We start from the raw sequence: 19,559 nt of genomic DNA, 5'->3' as shown, positions 1-19,559 counted from the left end.
TTACCACTAAACAACCACGTTTATCTAGAGACTCTTCTTCTTCTTCTTGTGAATATTGTGGACGATCTGATCATCCCACTCATATGTCCTATAAGAGTCGATTTGACACAGATCGTAATAGAGCATATGCTATTAAATATCGAAACAATATTGTACCAGAACCAAGCTGCATCCTATGTTCAGTTGCTCCAAACAGAATATTTTATGTACGTAATGGATCTTATCATGTACTTGATTTGGGTTAAAAGATGACAATATTATTTTCTCGCATGCTAAGAATGCTAATATTGGTGAATGTATGCCATACTCAAATTTTTATTCTCTTGTACCTGCTTTAGATTTGAATCTGGGGAAGTCTCTGTTGATAGACGTATCTGTAGAGATAATTGTCAAGACAATGGCAAGGCTAGAGAGTCTTGGACTAGGCCAAGGGCTGGACTAGGCAATGTGGAAAGGGAATCCAGCTAGGTCAAAGGGGCTATAGTGGGAGGTTGGGAGGTGGATTCTAGGCTCTAGTCTCCCCTAGTCTTTACACTGGTATCAAGAGCAAGGTTATTCTAGGCAAGAGGGATGGGTCGTGGACCACTGCTTTTGGTTAAGCATGCACATGCAAAGAAAGAAGGAGGGGGCGGCATGGCCACTTGCTAAGCAAAAAAATAAAAGACCCTCAAGGGCATATGCAGGCAACCTTGGTGGGGAGAACACCACAGAGGTTGACCATGACGAAAGCGGGCACGTTTTAGCCGGATGGGGTGGCCTGCTGAGCGAACCCGCGCTGGCCTGAGGCGAACCCGACAGAGGGCCGAGCCCTCCCGAGCAACATCGAGCAAGATACCTCTTTCTCCTAATCGTTCTCGTTGCCAACAGAGCACTGCAGTCAACCTTTTTTCCACACTACATGAGCCCAAAACCCCTAGGATTATTGGACAACAAAATGTTTTTGAAGCTTAAGGGTGGGTACCCACAGTAGGGTTCTTCTCCTTTGCTCGTGAGCGGTTGGGATTGTTTCCGAGACACCATACATTCTTGGTAACTTCATGAGAATGCAGAAAAACAACTATTTGCTTTGAAAACTACCGCCAACTGCGTCAAATCTCATTGGTGCCCTTGAACAGGTGAATTTACAGTTCACTAAAGCTTGGACTACCAAAAAACTTTCCGGTTGCTTCAAGCTTGGAGCACGAACGCAATTAGCACAGCTAATTACCGGTGACGGTACATTCTACGTCTACAGGATTATTTCTTGATAATTATCGGTTGTGGTACATCCTACATCTATGGGACACCTTCTCGACTCCAGGTATTTTTCCTTCTATTCCTTCCACTGCACAGTGTTGCCATGGATTCAGATATTAATATGACTTTTAATTTCGAGCATCAAAACACCTGATCCTGTCCATGATGGCTCGCGGTCGGATGCTCTCACGGAGAGTGCCCGCGACGCTACGGTAGGTGACGACGCATATGAACTACTTGATATTCAAGAAATTCGTGCACTTCAGACACGCATATTAGTCATGAAAGGAAATTTTGCATCTTTAAATGAAAACGTCACTAAATTATCTACATTAGTGATACAACTTACGTAGCAGCAGGCCAAGGGCCCTATTGCCACACACATGCATGAGCACGTTGCTACACAGGGGCAAGGCCCTTCTGATCATGGACATGGTCCATCTCCAGATTCTTTGCACGCTCTCACTGCAAAGGAGGTGGATGAGTTGTTGAAAAACACCAAACCACCGAATTTTAAGGGAGAAGATTGAGATTGAAATAAGGATGCAGTGAATGTCTTTCTCAGCAAAAGTGGGATGGAATTCATGCCTTACGGTGTACTCCAGATGCAGTCAGATCATTGCAAACAAGCTTAAATCTGGAAGGCAAGGCCTACAAGTGGTGGATGTCTATCAAGGAGAAGAATATCATACCACAGAGTTGGTCAACTTTTGAGGCTATGTTTCGCAAAGAATTCTTGCCTACAAATGAGGTAGATCGAATTCTTGACACATGTTTCATGCGCCAATACCCATCATTACTTGAACATATATCTCACTATCGGGATTTTGTCCTCAAGTTGGAAGGACTAGACACCTTTCAGCATGTATGTGGGTTTATCCGTGGTTTGACGCCAGAGCTTAAGAAGCATGTCAAGACTCAAGACCCTAAAACACTTGAGGAAGCCATAGTGAAAGCACATATTCATGATGATCCAGATGAAAATAAATCACATCATAATCACGTGCCTGCTAATACGCACGGTAATTTACGCACACAGTACGGGCACAATAAAAGAAAATTTATAGTAGCCAATTCTGAAGCATCTAAAAAATCCAAGGGGTCCGGAGGTCCTCTCTCTCATGAGGACTTTGATAAAGCTAAGAAAGAGAAATTATGTTTTCAATGCTTAGGAAGCGGTCATGGCAAAAAGGATTGTCTCAATGGGAAATTTGCTGCTCATGGCAAGGAGAAACTAGTGCACATGGTGCAACTGCTTGCCTCTTGAGTCTTCCTCACGATTCTCTACAGTGGAAGTAACACACACCGAGGTGGTGCATGAATGCTGTCTCACAGCTTCCATGTGGCAATAGACCTTTGGATCACATGAGTTAGTACGTATGCACGGATCTCTGCAAGGGCACAAGGTGCGCATCTTGGTAGATGACGGTGCTACTCACAATTTTTTCAATTATGGATTGGTGAAAAAACTCAAATTGCCTCAAACTCCAAGTACCCACCACTACAAGGTAGCAATGATGAATGGATATGATGCCGAAGTCTGGGATACTCAAGTCTGAGCTGTCCCATTGGAGGTACAAGGCTACTCCACATCCTTGGAATTTTTGGTTATGAATATGCAGAGGGCAGAGGTGGTTCTAGGTAGGGAATGGTTGCATAGCCTAGGACCATCACTGAAGCGTAGCTATGAACACAACAGCTTGATGTTTGAACCCATGGTGCACATGTGTTGTTGTTAGGAGAGAAGGATGTACCTTCTTCACCACTGATATGTACAGCTAAGCTTATATAGCTCATTTCTCATAATGAAATAGATCAAGTTTTATTGTGTTACTCATTGTCCGATTTTCTCTCTAGCATTGAATCTGTTGAACATTCCTCAACGCTGCATGCTTCTCTCTCATCTCTTCCACCAATGGCTACTTCACAACAAGCAAAGTTTGCTCGTGATTTAGAAAAATTATAAAAGAAATTTCATGATGTTTTTCCTAATGATTTGCCACCAGGATTATCATCGACACGATCGGTGCAACATAGCATCGATGTGGTTGCAGACAGTAAACCTGTCAGTAAACCACCCTACCGCATGAGTTACTCTCAAGCTGCTGAGGTGGAACGTCAGCTTGCTGACTATCTTAGTAAAGGGTTTATTCAACCCAGTTCTTCACCATGCGCTTTTCCTATCCTATTAGTGAAGAAAAAAGACGGTAGTATGTGCTCGTGCGTAGATTACCGTGCCTTAAATGCGGTTACTGTTAAGAACAAGTACCCATTGCCACGCGTGGATGAGTTGTTCGACAAGCTCACTCATGCTTGTATTTTTATGAAAATAGACTTGCGGTCAGGTTATCACCAAGTACGTATTCGACGTGCTGATATACCCAAAACTGCATTCCGAACAAGGTTTGGACACTATGAGTTTTTTTATGCCATTTGGCTTAACCAATGCGCCCGCAACCTTCACGACACTTATGGATAGTGTCTTGAGGCCGTAGTTGGGCAAATTTGTCATCGTTTTTCTCAATGACATTCTTGTATACAGTGCTTCTAAAGAAGAACACTTACAACATCTGAGGCAGGTGTTTGAATTGTTACAAACAAATCAATTATATGCCAAGGAATCTAAGCGTGATTTTTTCTGAAGAAGAAATTCACTATCTTGGACATGTTAATTCAGCTAATGGGCTACATATGGATCAATCCAAAGTGGATACAATTTGGCATTGGCCTTCTCCTAAAAATTTGAAAGAGCTACAATTTCTTTTAGGATTTGCAGGTTTTTATCAAAGGTTCATTAAAAACTATGCTAATATTGATGTTCCCATGACGGATCAACTGAAAGGCAAAGGCAAAGCTTTTCAGTGGGGACCCGTTCGACATCATAGTTTTGATATACTCAAGGATGCATTAGCTACAACTCCAATACTAGCTATTGTAGATTCTTTGAAACCATTCGTTTTGGAAATGGATGCCAATGACCGTGCTATCGGATCAGTCATGTTACAAGACAGGTGGCCAATTGCATTTGAAAGAAATAAGCTTGATGCAGCACAGCAGAACTACTCTGCTTTTGAACGTGAACTCTATGCAATAGTGTCTGCTTTAAAAACATGGAGACATTATTTGTATAGTGCTCAGTTTGAGATTGTGTTTGACCATGAAAGCATCAAATGGTTTACACAAGAAACTTGTTTGAAGAATGGAAAAGCCAGGTGGACTGAGATTCTTCAAGAATATGACGCCAAGCTCCGGTATCATAAAGGACGATACAATGTGGTGGCTGACGGACGCTCTTAGTCGTATACCGGGGATCAATTTTCTTGTTCATGGAACTTCTTAATGAATCTTTGGATTTTCTAAAGGGAAAATATGAGCATGATGATGCATATTCCAAAGTGTGGAGCCATGTAAAAATGAGGGATCCTTCTCACTCCAATGAAGGTAGTGTAGCGTTAACCTCCATACATAGTTCTTCTCTGTCGAGTGATGAACTACAGCGATGGAAGCATTTCACCATCGACAATGGGTACCTACTCCATAAGGGGAGAGTTTGTGTACCGACGGACACAGACATTCGACTCCAAATTCTTTATGAATGTCATGATAGTCCAAGTGCAGGGCACCCGAGTATTAGAAAGATTTATGCTCTCGTACGACGACACTTTTATTGGAGGTTTACATGGCTTTGTTCAAGGTTATGTCTTGCATTGCCAAACATGTCAGGTTAACAAAGTAGAGCGCCTGAAATCAAGAGGACTCTTACATCCTTTGGAGATCCCCAATGGTAAGTGGGAAAGTATATCTATGGATTTTATTGTGGGTTTACCAACCATTGTATGAGGTCATGACTCAGTATGGGTGGTCGTAGACCGGTTGACTAAACTATGTAATTTTATTCCAAACAAATCAACGATTAAGACTCCAGCAATAGCTAAGTTATTTGTGGAAAACCTATACAAGTTGTATGGTTTGCCAAGTAACATTGTCAGTGATCATGATCCCAGGTTTTATAGTCATTTTTGGAGGGTTGTGTTTAAACAATTGGGTACACAACTAAACCTCAGTACAACCAATCATCCAGAAACGGATGGTCAAACTGAACGAGTTAACCAAGTGCTAGAGGATATGCTACGCGCATACGTTAGCAAGAAACAATCAGACTGTGAAGAATATTTATCTATTCTCAAGTTTGCCTACAATCGTGCTACGCATGTCACGACTGGATTTAGTCCTTTCATGCTCATGTATGGTTTTCAACCTAGGTCACCTGTTACAGTGGTATTGGCAACCGAAAAACTTCAACATGGTAAGGATTTTCTCCAAGACCACATGGATATGCTGAAACTCGCTCGTCAGATTATCCGACAAGCGCAGGATCGGTATAAGAAATACACTGATGAGATACGTCGGCAAGTTAGCTTTGAGGAAGGGGAGGAAGTATTTTTACGTGTACCAGAGCATTCAGAAAGTCTGAAAACTGGGCCAACACCTAAATTATCTCCACGATATAATGGACCTTTCAAAATACTCAAGCCAGTGGATGATCGTGCCTACAAATTATCGCTACCTACACATGCTCGTGTCATCCGGTGTTTACAGTAAGCCGTTTACGTAAGCAGTTACATAGGGCGGACAATGCCATTGATCAAAAGATTCAGGTCGATTTCGGTGAACCTCTTACCTTACCGCATGAACCTGAACAAATTCACGACTATCATGATTTACGTACACGTCATCATGTGTGTCGATAATCTTTAATCAAGTGGAAAGATTGACCTGGCGAAGGTGCCACTTGGGAAAACATTAGTGTTCTTAAGAAGAAGTTTCCCACTTTTGTTTTCAAGGACTAAAACTCTTCTTTAAGGGGGGAGTACTGTCAGGACAAGGGCAAGGCCAGAGAGTCTTGGACTGGGCCAAGGGCCGGAATAGACAATGTGGTAAAAGAATCCAGCTAGGGTGAAGGGGCTATAGTGCGAGGTTGGGAGGTGGATTCCAGGCTCTAGTCTCCCCTAGACTTTACAATAATTTTCATAGCTTGATTTGGCAAGAAAAGAGAATTCTTAGGGAAACTGTATTCAGGAACCTTGTTTATCCTCTAGGAGTTGATGTATTTGCAAAATAGTGGACACAATGGGTTGAGGATAAAATCCAAACCAAAATGGCTTTGTGGCATTGTACTAAATGGCCAATTCATGTTAGGTTGAGGATTGTGCAAGCTATGTGGCTTTCCTCTATATGCTTTGTTTTCTTCCCTTTCATACTTGACCAGTTGCGAGATTTACATCAAAAATACTGAGATTTTATGGGGATCTTCTGTTGTAGCTTGGCTCACCTGGAAGCATTTGGCATTGCCTATTCACTTGGGAGGATTGGGTATCCTTCATTTGCAAATGCACATGCTGGCTAGTAGGGAAACCTTACTGAAACAAATTGATGTATAATCTTGTTGTGTACTTTCATGGTGTTTGGGATATGTTTGCATGGGACAAATTGTTTTGTGCTACTCATCATCAATTGTGTGAGAATACTACTAATATGCTGGTTAAGTCTTGAAAAAAACAATGTGCTTTGTTGATTTGGGATGGTAGAGTCAGATATACAGGTAATCCCTTAGGGTATGAGTCTTGTTGGTGGAGCTTTGGGTTTAAAAAACCACCTGCTTCTTACTTGGGAAAAAAAGCATAAGAGGGTTAAGCCCAATCAATCAAATTGTTACTCTAACATAAATATTATTGCCTTTATGGTGGCTAAGAGAAGATTCAGACTAGGAAATGGGCTCAAAATTACTTGGGGACAGTTGTGTACACATGTCAGCAATTTTAAAGTTTGTTCTTGCAATCGATTTAATCAAAGATTCAAAGATTGAGCATTGCCAGAGAATTCAACAAATTGATGGACCTCCCCAACCAAAAGTTTCTATCTATACTTGATCCCTTAGCCTTAGATAGAGAACAGATGCAACAAGATTTGCGAGTTCTAGATCAATGTTGGTGGTTGAAGAAGCTATCTGATGTATGATGAATTGTTAACCAAAAAGAGAATGTCTAATGGAAAATGCCCCCTTGAGACAACGAAGCACATATTTTGGAACTTCCCTACAATATATGCTTGGTGGATATGTTTGTATGATATTTGTATGATGCATTGGAAGACTAAGTTTCCAAATATAGTTTGCTTTTTGGAACAATTCAAATGGGTTCTACACGTTTAGACTTATGTATTGCTTCTCTGAGACTTTGGGTGTTATCCTTTTTGTGAAATGCTAGAAACTCGGCTTTGTTTGATACACACACCTTTCACAGTTTCCAACTGCCTTGGTCTATGATTCGAGATAAATTGTTAGAGGACTGTGCAACACTGCCAGTTCCTCAACAGAATAACACGATGGAATTCCTCATCGTGATGTAAACATGTAACAAAATGTAATATAGTACTTAAGTTAGAGAGAGAGAGAGAGAGAGAGAGAGAGAGAGAGAGAGAGATTTTCACAATTATGTAGGCAAATGAAATTTCCACTCTGGACCAAGAGAGAAAGAATGGGATGTCCGTTCAAGGATCACAAAGAGGTATGTTGATGGAGCGAGTGGTCCGACCAGTCTATGATCAAAGGCAGGGGTTGGCGAAGGCGACATTGACGAGGGAGAGCGGAAGAGTGCCAGCGCAGGGGTAGGTGCGGCCGTAGCGGAGGCCGGAGGAGACGGGTTGGACTTTGACGTTGGGGAGGAGAGTGCAGTGGCCGAAGGTGGGCACGTCCACCTCCATGGCGAAGCGGCTGATGATCTTCTGGTTCCAGCGCCGGTCCTGGCAGGCTGCAATGATGTTGAAGGCCTCACAGGGGCAGTTGTTCACGAGCTCCCACTCGCACAGCCCGGTCGCCACGGGAGTGTTGGTCAGCACGAGGTCGTGCAGCCTGCACTTGAGCGGCGTAGCTGCTTGCACGACGGAGGTCCCCTCCTTGATATTTAGCAGCAGCGCCGCCACCATCGCCACTGCGGTGGCCAGAAAAGGAGATCAATAATATTACGACATATGATATGACTATAGCACACAGACGTGCCATATTCTTATACCTGTGCAGAGTTCCACCCTCCCCATTGCCATTGTTGATGATGAAGATGGGTTCTAGCCCTAAATGCTGCTCGATGTGCTCACTGCTGCTTACAGTTTTGCGGGCACTACTATTCCAGCCTTTACAGCACCCGCTTTATATACTCCTAATTACGTCCTCGTAATCCGCCCTGCCAAACCTCAATTATCTCCCACCATACGCCAAGCTAAAATGCCAAATGAAATACTTGTTCCTCATGTTTGTGTGTGTTCCTTGGCTATTGATGTATTCACATGGCTTTACTCCACCAACGTTGAGAGTCATTGCTCCCATGATAACTATAAAGATATGTGAACATCGATCCCGAACCTTCTACGGTTAAACTTCCATGTGGGTATTGGTGTTCTTGTTGGCTACTAATTATAGTGCCATTTATGCTAGTAGAAGGTCACATTTACAATGAGGAAACGGAAACATCCATATTGCTTGACAGCTAGTTGAGTTTGAATATAGTGATTACATGCTTTGATAGCCACTAGGTGTTGATTGATTGATGACTTGACTTGGGGAGTAGTTCGAATGGACCTATTCCCTCTCGGACTTAGTCCTTGATACCAACATTTCTAGGTGAGAACTTTGAGGACCAAGCACTAACACATGCCTTTGTCCACCCAAACATTCTCCTCTTACAGACCTCCTAGCCTACCTTCTCTTGGCCTACCTTGAGGAGACCACTTAACTTGGATGCTCAATTGACTCGTGTGCCAACATAGTCATGCCCTTGTCTTTGTGGCAATATTACTTTCCTTAAAGGAGTGTTTTTGTCCTTAAAAACATTGATCAATGAAATAACTCTCCATAAGAATAGTAATGCTCTCCTCTCTAAACTTGCATCACCTCAAATACTGTCCCACACAATAATTATGTGCTTGTAGCAAAAATCAAATTGAATGATTGCAGTCAATATTTTCACAGGAGATTGTCCCTTCGACCAAGAGAAACCTCTATTTTCTCTACTTAGATCTCAAATTAAGAGTAAAGCCTACCTCAAGTGAGATGGTCTAACTGAGCAAACTTATTGTTCTCACTACTTAACTACTAGTAGAACCTATCTTAAGAAAAATTCTTGACTAATAGTAGAACCTATCCAGGCAAAACGCTCTAATTGAGAAAAGCCTATTTCTCTCTTCTCAGCAAATAGTAGATTATCTCAAGCAAGATGTTCTAATTGAGCAAAAGTTAACTCTTTATCTCCTCAAGCAATTTCTTCCAAAAATTGGAGTGCTTCTTATAGATGTATATAATTCAAGCTATTGATAGGTGTTTTGGGCTTACTTATAGAAGAAAACAAAAGGTTGGCACTCTAAGTTTAAGTCCTTAGGTACATTTACCTTCCACATGCATATTTTATTCCAAAAGTAGAGTTGTTCTTCATGAAAGATGGAGCATTTTGTGAACTATCTATGGTTAACATAGAGGGATCCCCAAAACTTCTTAAACTCCACAATTTGATGGATGTTGTAGTGTGCCAATCATCTTTTTGACAAAAGTATCCCTTCTAGCGCTTTAAAGGCATACACATGTAATCCCATGATATACAATCAAATTTGATATGTTTGACACGTCTCAACAAGAATTTAAGCATGAGAGATTTGAGTAGGAGTAATAATTGTGTGAATTGGCAAGTCAACGAATAATATACAGGAGATAAGATATAGGAATAACTCGTATAATTCTTAAATAGACATGGACTGTCTACTCCTCATCTTACCAAGAAGCAATATTCTGATAGACTCTCAAAAGAATCCACTTTTGTAACTCAACTTGTTTTCCACGTATTCTTATAGGATACCCCAAGTGTATCATGTAAGGCGAAGTATGATTTCATGTACAACTATAATGGAGATTGATCCTAAAACACATTTACTTATTACAAATAATAGGTAGCAACATAGGGTTGCCCTATGGAATATGCAACAAAAAACCAAGTTAATGGATATTTTATTAATGAAGAACCCTTTATGACCAATGGTCATTTTATGTAGTTTCTCCACTTAGGAATAGGTGACATTTGGAACAATGTTACATGAGGTATGGATGTTTGTTTTGACACCGAGGACAATATTTTTCACAAAAGAATGAACATCACTCCTCATAATTGGCCAAGATGCTCCAAGTCTCAAAATCCGTCGCATAGTTTGATCTTCCGCAAAGTGAAGTCCTACTATGATAATATGTGCTTGACTTAGGTATTGGGTCTTCTCCTCATGATTAATGCATAAAAGCAATATTCCATCTCGATTTCTTTTGTATAGCCTTCCATCTAGTAATTGAACATAGCCAATTGCTCAATTAATCTGATTGTAATAAAAAATGGTATTCGCAAATCCACTTGAGCTATGGTCATCAATGATACCATGTTTTTTGACCATCGAGGTATCATTTTCACGAAGAACAGATATGCATCTGGTAGATCATCATCTACTCCTTTAAGTGGTTCTCTTAAAACAATCCTTGACAAATGATATTCTTTTTGATGTGTAGTGCCCTTTTTTTACAACTACAGTGAAATCAAATTCCAGAAGAATGATGAACCACCTCACTATTCTTACTGTGTTGCGTGGCTTGTTGACCAAATACAATAAGGCTTGGTGGTCCACAAAGAACACAAATTTGTTAGCTAATAGGTGATGTCTATACTTTTTTACGGCTCCGAGTCCTTCACTTTTGGTGATGATATAGTTCTTTTCTGCCATATCAGATATAGGAAAATCAATTTTTACGTCTCCTGGTAGAGCTAGTATACACCCAATGGAGAAATTGTAAGCATCTACATGTATGTGGAATATCTTATTCCAATCTAGTGCTTTCAATATTGGAGCTGAAGTGAGAGCTTTCTTAAGCTTCATGAAGGATTCTTCACACTCATCAGTCCATTCAAAGTGTGTAATCAAGCTGTACATAGGTTTTGCAATTATATCGTACATGTAAATGAACCGTCTGTAATATCCACAATGTCCCATAAGACTTGAACCCCCTTGACTATTGTTGTTCTAGGCAAATCAGCAATAACATGAATCTTATCCATGTCAGTAGCTATGATATTTTTAGACACTATATGTCCAAGAATTTTTCCTTGTCTACCTATGAATGTGCACTTCTCAGATTTAAGAAAATCCTATAAAGTCTACATTTTTCGAATACTTTTTTGAGGTGTTCAAAATGATCAACTTGGATTGATGAATGTACGCATAGATCATCCATATATACTTCCAAGAAACTGTGAAGATATTCTTTAAAAGCATGGCTCATTAATCTTTGGAAGGTGGTAGGAGCATTAGTTAACCCAAAAGGCATAACCCGATACGCGAAAATACCCCATTCCATTGCAAAGGCAGTTCTATGCTTATCTTTGGGATCAGCAAAAAGTTGATTGTATCCCGAATAGCTATCTAAAAAGCTGTAAGCTTCTTTTCCTGCAACTCGTTCTAAAACATGCTCAATGGTTAGAAGAGGAAAGTTGTCTCTAATGGTAGCTGCATTCACATTCTTGAGGTTGACACACACTCCTAATTTACCATTTTTCTTGGGTACTACCACAATGGAAGACATCCAATCGAGGTGTTCCATTTCATAAATGAATTCGGTCTCCTTTACCTTTTCAATCTCTTCTTTGATATTTCTGCAAATGTTTCATTATATGTATATGGCCTTTGTCTACTTGGTTTAGCATCATCTCTCATGGGAATGGTATATTGATAGATTTCTGGATTAACACCCTTGAGATCCTTATAAGACCAAGTAAAGATATCTCGGTATTCCTTCAATAAGCTTAATAAAAGATCTTCTTCTTCTTCCATAAGGTCATTTGCAATGTAGGCTAGTCTAGGCTCTTCTCCTAGTTCTGCCAGATCTATCTTTTTTGCGTTTTCAGGCCCCTGGTAGGACTCGCCCTATTTTCGTAGTTCTCTAACAGGTTTTGCTTCAGTTTCCTTTCTTGTTTTTCTCATTATTTTTAACATTTTTGTATTTTTGTTTAAAGGATATCTACCAGTGATTTTGTCCTTGACACAATCATGTGTCTCTATCTGCATTAGAAACCGTGTTCTACTGGAGACTGATGGCATAGGTCTGGCTTTCAAATTTTTCGTGTCTCTTTTTCTTCTATACCATTTTTGTCTTCTTGGTTTCTGGTTAGGAAAGTCAAAATCCTTTTCCTCCCCTCCTTTCATGAGTAGCTTAGCTCTTACATGTTATTTTTCCAACCCCGAATCATCCGAGGTAGCTGGATGTTCTTCTAGCTCATCTGTTGCATCATAGTAGAGGTTTGAAAAGACTTGTTGAGATTTCATCAAGTTCTTGGGTTTCAAAATTTCGTCTTCAATGCGAAGGGTTGAGATAATTTGGATGGGAATTATGTTGTAGCCTTCCTCATTGCAAAATTGAGTAGGCATAGATGTATTTACACATACCTCCATTGTCGCTAAAATTTGAGTCCACTCAAATGGCTCAAACAAATGCTCTGGAAAGGGTTAAGGTACATAGGATTTGTCTGTGCAATCCCTTTCTAAGATACATTCTTCTCGTTTTAAGCTTTCGTTTTCTGAAGCTCCGTACATCCAAATAGGAGTGTCTTTGTTCAACCAAGATGGAAGCTTAGTTTCAGTTGAAGAGACTGACTCAAATTCTTGTATGGGAGTTTTCATGACATCTCTATAAGTGTGATCTTTCAAATTAACTCTTGTTATTGATCACACTTGCTTCAAGTACAGATAATTGTTTCTCCAATCTTGGATGTGTTGTACTTGTCGCATGAAAGGTCTTCCCAATATGATTTTGTAATTGAGTTTCTTTCCAAAGTCTACTATGGAAAAAGTGTGTTGATATTCAGTTCCACACGAATTAACTATCACCTTTTCAAGTAGTCCTAAGGGTCTTTCGCTACGTCCATCAGCCAATTGCAATTTCATGCGAATTTGTCTAATGGCTAGTTGTCCCCAGGACTCTCATACTACTTTTGTGGCTATGGCTATGCCTGCCCCACTATCCAGCATTGCCATGTTTTCTATGTCATTATATTTCATTGGAAGGGTTGTGTTTCCTTCTTCCCCTTCGTAGTATTCTCCAACTTTTCTCATTGGAACCCATCGAATCTCTTTGGTATCCATTTTGTGTTTCAATTTTTCCAATTCTTTTGCGATTAGCCCTGTTATTCCCACCTTCTTGAAAGTTTTCTGTAGATCATTCCATAAATATGGCCTGATTTTCAATAGTTCTCCTAAAGCAAGTGTGCATTGGATGGGTGTAGACATGATTGAATGGATGTTGTCTACTTCTAGGGTCTGTTCCACTCTTTTTACTTGAGTGGTTTTACACACTATGGATTCATCTTCATTATCTCCCAGTAAGAGGGTAGTGTTTTCAAGGTCAATGGTTTAGACATTTCAAAGCTTCAGATCCGCAATCCCCATACAAGGATTGTACATCCACGTCCATATCAGGAGGTAGATTGTCTAACCAAACTTCCTCTATAGCAGCTGAATTTAAAGTTAGGCTCCCATCATTGATCTCTCTAACTTTTTCACATAAGTGTCTTGGCCAGGATTCTTCTGCGAATGGAATTCCATCTAAGGCATCTTTGTTGTCTGACACTATAAGTTCTGGCTCTTTGGTTTCAAGGTGGGGTTCTACCACCACTTTGGATTTTTCTTTATTGGCTCTTATCACAAGCTTCTTAGGTTTTGCCATACTCTCGAGCTTGGGTTTTTGTTTTTCCAGCATCTCTTGCGTGATTCTTACCAAATTTTGATATGCTTCAAGCTTAGCTGCTTCCATGTCTAGAGAAGGATAGTTTTTCCATTTGTTTTCCATGTTTTGGCCTGATTTAAGTCCCACTTGGTAAGCTTCCAAGGCTGCATTAATAGGCTCAAAAATTTTGTCAACCAAAATTGATCCTCCAGATTTCACGGTGGTTTCTTTGATTTCGCTTCCAATTTCTTTCACCTTTTCCTGGAATAGCTTCTTTGCTTTCTCTTCGTTTTTAGCCCTTTGTTTTCGTTTTCTCATCTCATACCTTTTGTTTCTACTTCTTTTGGTCTTTTGAGAGGAAATTTTTTTATTTTCCAAATCATCAGAGGAGTTATGTTTCTTTTTCTTAGCCTAGGCTTTGGTGATTACCTTGATTGGAAAAATGGGTTCACTCTCACAAGAGCTACTAGGTATCACTTGGACTAAGTTCACTATTGTTTTACCCTTGTTTAAAGGATTTTTTGGACAATCTTCTGGGAAGTGTCCTCCCTTTTTGCAACATTGTAAGCAATAAGCTTCAACTGGCTTGAGGTTCTTGTTAGGCTCTGGGCATTTATTTTTCCAATGATCATCTGCACCACATTTATGACAGTTCCCAATTTGTGGCTTAATCATGGGTCTTACCATTGGAGGCCTTACAACTTGATTAGCTACATAATACATTGGTGCTAGCTCTAGTGTAGTATAAGTCACAGGTTCTTCCATTGGTGGTGGATGTGAATTATACCAATCTCTGTCTACCGTTACTGTAGATGGACTAGGCTGAGCATAGGATGTAACAGGCACTAGTGCTTGTTCATCTATGACTCCCTCTGGATGCATGTACTTTACAGGTACTACATCATGTCCCAGATATGGAGGTTGTTGACCCAACACGGGTTGAGGTCTTTCCATACCCATCAGTGGTCTTTGAGCTGGGGCCATATTAGGCTGCTATCTGTACATAGGTTGTCCTTGTGGCCTCATAGGCACAAACTAAACATTCCCTTCATACTTTGGTCAATAGTAGCACTCATTGGTCTCACGGTTGGTCCACTTACCCTTGATTGCACACCATTTTTGCGGTCTAATTGGTTGTCTCTATTGACGTATCCCTTGTCCTGATACTCTCATAGGTGCTTTTTACTTGTTATTCATCATGTCATTCATCCTTTTGAGCATGTCTTCTATGGCTGAAAGTGATGTTGCAGGAGCCGTTCCCACTTGTGTTGGTTTGGTGGATGTTGTCTTCTTGCTTTGGTTATTCTTAGGGACATCTTCCTCAATGAAAATATCACAATTGTCTCCTAAGTCAATAGCATCTGACACACACTCTTCTAGAGTTGTATGCTTCTTGCTATACAGTACAGCATGAAGTTCTTTGTTTAGTATCCCCTCTAGAAACAATGATACTAGTCATTTTTCTGCAGGTATCTCTAGCTCTGGGCATCTCGCAATGTATTGTTTCATTTGAGTTGCACAATTCCTAATAGATTCACTTTGTTTCTGTTTAAATCTGTAGATTTAAGCTACCGTATTGTGTTTGACCCCTGTTTTGGAGCAAGCAGCTACAAATCCTTCAGCCAATGTAGTCAAGTCTATGATTGACCTTGGTGGAATGTTTTGGAGCCATGTCGAATTCTAGTAATGGTATGCAAAGTCCAATGAATTCTAATGATAAACAAAGTGTTAACAAATCTAACGAGCAAAGTGCTCTCAATTTTAATTCTATAGATCAACATGCAACTGTTGTAAAACAAACATTACAGGAATTACAAGATTCTCCATCCCAGCATAACTCTAGTTTACTTTCTCCTTCTGCATGGCAAAAGCTGACTCACTTACTTACGGAGTATCGTGATGTATTCTCAAGTGATTTACCATCGGGTTTACCCCCTACACGTGATGTGCAGCATGTCATAGATGTCTTGCCAGACACTAAATTGGTGAGTAAACCACCTTATTGTATGAGTGGTAGAGAATCCAAGGAGGTTGAGAGTCAATTGGCTGACTACCTTGCCCGTGGTTTCATTAGACCTAGCACTTCGCCTTGGGCATCACCAATTATATTAGTAAAAAAGAAAGATGGTACTATGCGCATGTGTATAGATTATCGCGGATTAAATGCCATAACCATCAAGAACGAGTATCATCTGCCTTGAGTGGATGAGTTGTTTGATCAACTCCATGCGGCAAGATACTATACAAAGATAGATCTTCATTCAGGATACCACCAGGTGCGTATCCTTTTGCAAGATATCTCCAAAATTGCCTTTAGAACACGGTTCGGGTATTTTGAATTTTTGGTTATGCCTTTTGGTCTAACCAATGCTCCAGCTACATTTATGACACTCATGGATAGTGTCTTATGTCCCTATCTTGGAAAACTTATTGTGGTATTCCTTGATGACATTCTCATTTACAGTAAGAGTGAAGATGAACAAATAGAACACTTACAATTAGTGTTTGAACAGCTACAAGATCACATGTTGTATGCGAAGCAAAGCAAGTGTGGTTTCTTTAAAACAGAGATACATTACCTTGGTCATGTGATCTCTTATTGTCACATCAAGATGGACACTGACAAGGTCACTGCCATTCTTTGATGGCTACATCCCAACACGGTTGAGGAGCTTTAAATATTTTTAGGCATGGATGGATTTTAACGACAGTATATCCGTGATTATGCCAGTTTGTTTTCCCTATGATGGACCAACTTAAAGCAAAAGGTAAGACCTTTTCTTGAGAATAAGCACAAAAATGCAGTTTTGAACAGCTCAAGGTAGCTATAGCCACTGCTCCCATCCTAGCAATCGTTGACTCACATAAGCCATTTGTGGTAGAGACCGATAATAGTGATAAAGAAACTAGTGCGGTACTTCTCCAGGAGGGAAGACCTATGGGCCTTTATTATGTCTATGAGAGAGAGCTCTATGCCATAATTCACGCTTTAGGAAAGTGGCGACACTATTTATATGGTGCCAAGTTTGAAGTAGTTTTTGACCATGAGAGTATCAAATAATTTACTACTCAAACGGACTTGAAGGGCCGTAAAGCTATATAGATGGGCAGAAATCCTTCAACATTATGATTGTAAGTTACAATACTGCAAGGGGTTCCAAGTTAATAAGGTAGAGCACATCAAGATAGGTGGCCTTTTACATCCTTTAGAGGTTCCACAAGGCAAGTGGGAGAGTATCTCTATGGATTTTGTCGTAGGACTACCTACTACAAATCGTGACCATGATGCCATATGGGTAATTATAGACCGTCTCACAAAGATGGGTCAATTCATTCCCACTAAGACTATGAATAAGACACCTGAATTAGCACGGCTATTTGTAGAGCATATATATAAACTCTACGGTCTTCCAACTAGTATCGTTAGTGACACAAATCAAAACTTCAATAATATCTTCTGGAGGGATATGTTTCAAAAGTTGGAAAATAAACTTAATCTAAGTACGGCTGATCATCTAGAAATAGATGGTCAAACCAAAAGAGTTAATCAACTGCTAGAGGATATGCTACGAGAATACGTTAGTAAGAAGCAAACCAATTGGGAAGACTACATACCTATGTTGGAATTTGCTGAGCGTCATCAGCTTTGAGCTCTTTCAGAAACTTGGACCAATGAGGACGATCCTAGAGACACACCGGTTGAAAGTAGCATCGGGCGATGAGGTGACCACGTTGTGGTCTATTATAATACCAATCACAGTGCAGGCACACCATTACACTACAAATTTCCATGTACTGCCACCAAGTAAATCAGCAACGCCGTGTATCTTAGCAGTGTCATGGATGAAAGCTAATAGGGTATTGATTGATTTGGATACTAATGAAGCACTATTCCGAAATGACAACTTTTCAGAACCCTTCTTATCATATAACCAATACATGTCAAGGAGGAAACAAGAGTCAATACAACCGCAAGGATATTGTCAGGGGAACGGAATAATAGAGCTAGACAGCAAAAGGTAGAGAAAGAGATCTTTGTATAATGAATCTCTGCAGACTTTTGATACAACAGAGGAGCAATTGAATATGGGCGCACTCCGTTGTACGGCGCTCTAACCTCCCGACCACCCCTGAGCTTCAATCCGCTTGCATGCAGCGTCTCACTCTCACTCGCACTCGCACTTGCAGAAGAGGAGATCTGTGAATGATCCCCGAACGCACCACCCATCGTGCTTTTATCCTTCTTTTCCTCGAAAAGCCTGCACGATTTTCGCACCAACTATACCTGCGAGAATAATATAAGAACGTGATCGCTAAGCGACCCGTGAAGGTTAGATTTTTATCATGACACTTTGCACAGATCCTGTTTCACACATTGATTTCTGCATCGCCTACAAAATAGCCAAAAGAATATACTCGTGCAACCAATTCAACATGATAATCAAAGTAAACAAACATAATTATGTACTTTCATAATCTCAATTGCAATAGTCTACCATGAAGAAACAAATCCACTTCTTGGTTGATAGCAGGGAGAGTTGTATATTGTTGTATGTCTGTCTGTCCCTGTGTATACTACACTGCTGCTGTCTGCTGTTTGTTTTCATCATAACTTTTACAAACGAACTCAGAACAGAGAAATCCAGGTACTCAAAACGACGGAAATAGGTCTAGTCTACAAGGTATCGCGAACAGAATTGTGAAAAACGTCTTTGTTTGGCTAAAAACGCAACTTTTAGGTCGCGACTCATAAAAGCTCTATTTTTGGGTCTCCACTACTTTTTCAACTTATTTTAAGCCTACCCATGTATTTTGAACTAAAACACATATAAAACATTGATATTAATAAAAATCTCAATTTTACTGTTCATAGACAGACTATCTGTTATTCATTAATCTTTATCAAATCCGTCTTTACTGTATTATTTAAAAAAAAGAATATATGTTCTCTCTTAATATCTCAACTCATTCATAGAAGCTCTATTTAATAGACTATTCAACAATCTTTCAAATCGTGCTAAACGAAAGATATGCCCTGCTACATTCTTTTCGACTTTAAGAACTTCAAAGATTAGTCCTATTACATTCTCCCCTTATCAAAATTAACTCTGTCCTCAGAGTTGGAAAGAGAGAAAAATTCTCTTTGCAAAACACTAAGATCAACCCATGATGCCACTTAACTAAAACTTCTACAATGTCTCTATTTCTTAGATGTTTAACACGCTTATCTAGCACTAAGTCTGGTTCTACAGTCAATGTTCTGTCATCTTTCAACTTAGAGTTGTCCTCTAAAACATGATGCACATTAGGAACATACTTTTTCAATAAACTCACATAGAATACATGATGCACTTTAACATGAGAAGGCACTTCCAATTTGTAAGCTAATGAACCAATGCGCTTCAAAATTTTAAACGGCTCAACAAATCGTGGAGACAATCTCTTATCCTTTCCAAGAATCAAATGAGACTTCTCGGGAATAACCTTTAAGAAAACCATGTCACTAGTTTCATACTCCACAACATGA

The 19,559-nt window shown here is 40.0% G+C and overlaps 1 protein-coding gene across 1 annotated transcript; it reads left to right on the top strand.

Annotated features, from left to right (window-relative positions):
* Positions 1-7,777: 7,777 nt before the first annotated feature.
* LOC147428006 (uncharacterized) lies at positions 7,778-8,202 on the top strand. The gene is made up of 2 exons (XM_086496792.1): positions 7,778-7,802; positions 7,850-8,202. Exons 1-2 carry the CDS (start codon positions 7,778-7,780, stop codon positions 8,200-8,202), a joined length of 378 nt encoding a protein of 125 aa, XP_086352918.1.
* Positions 8,203-19,559: the final 11,357 nt, after the last annotated feature.

Source organism: Adiantum capillus-veneris, chromosome 23 (assembly GCF_014529385.1).
Source record: "Adiantum capillus-veneris isolate H3 chromosome 23, ASM1452938v2, whole genome shotgun sequence".
Classification (NCBI taxonomy): domain Eukaryota; kingdom Viridiplantae; phylum Streptophyta; class Polypodiopsida; order Polypodiales; family Pteridaceae; genus Adiantum; species Adiantum capillus-veneris.
This window is presented reverse-complemented; position numbering and strand designations above follow the sequence as displayed.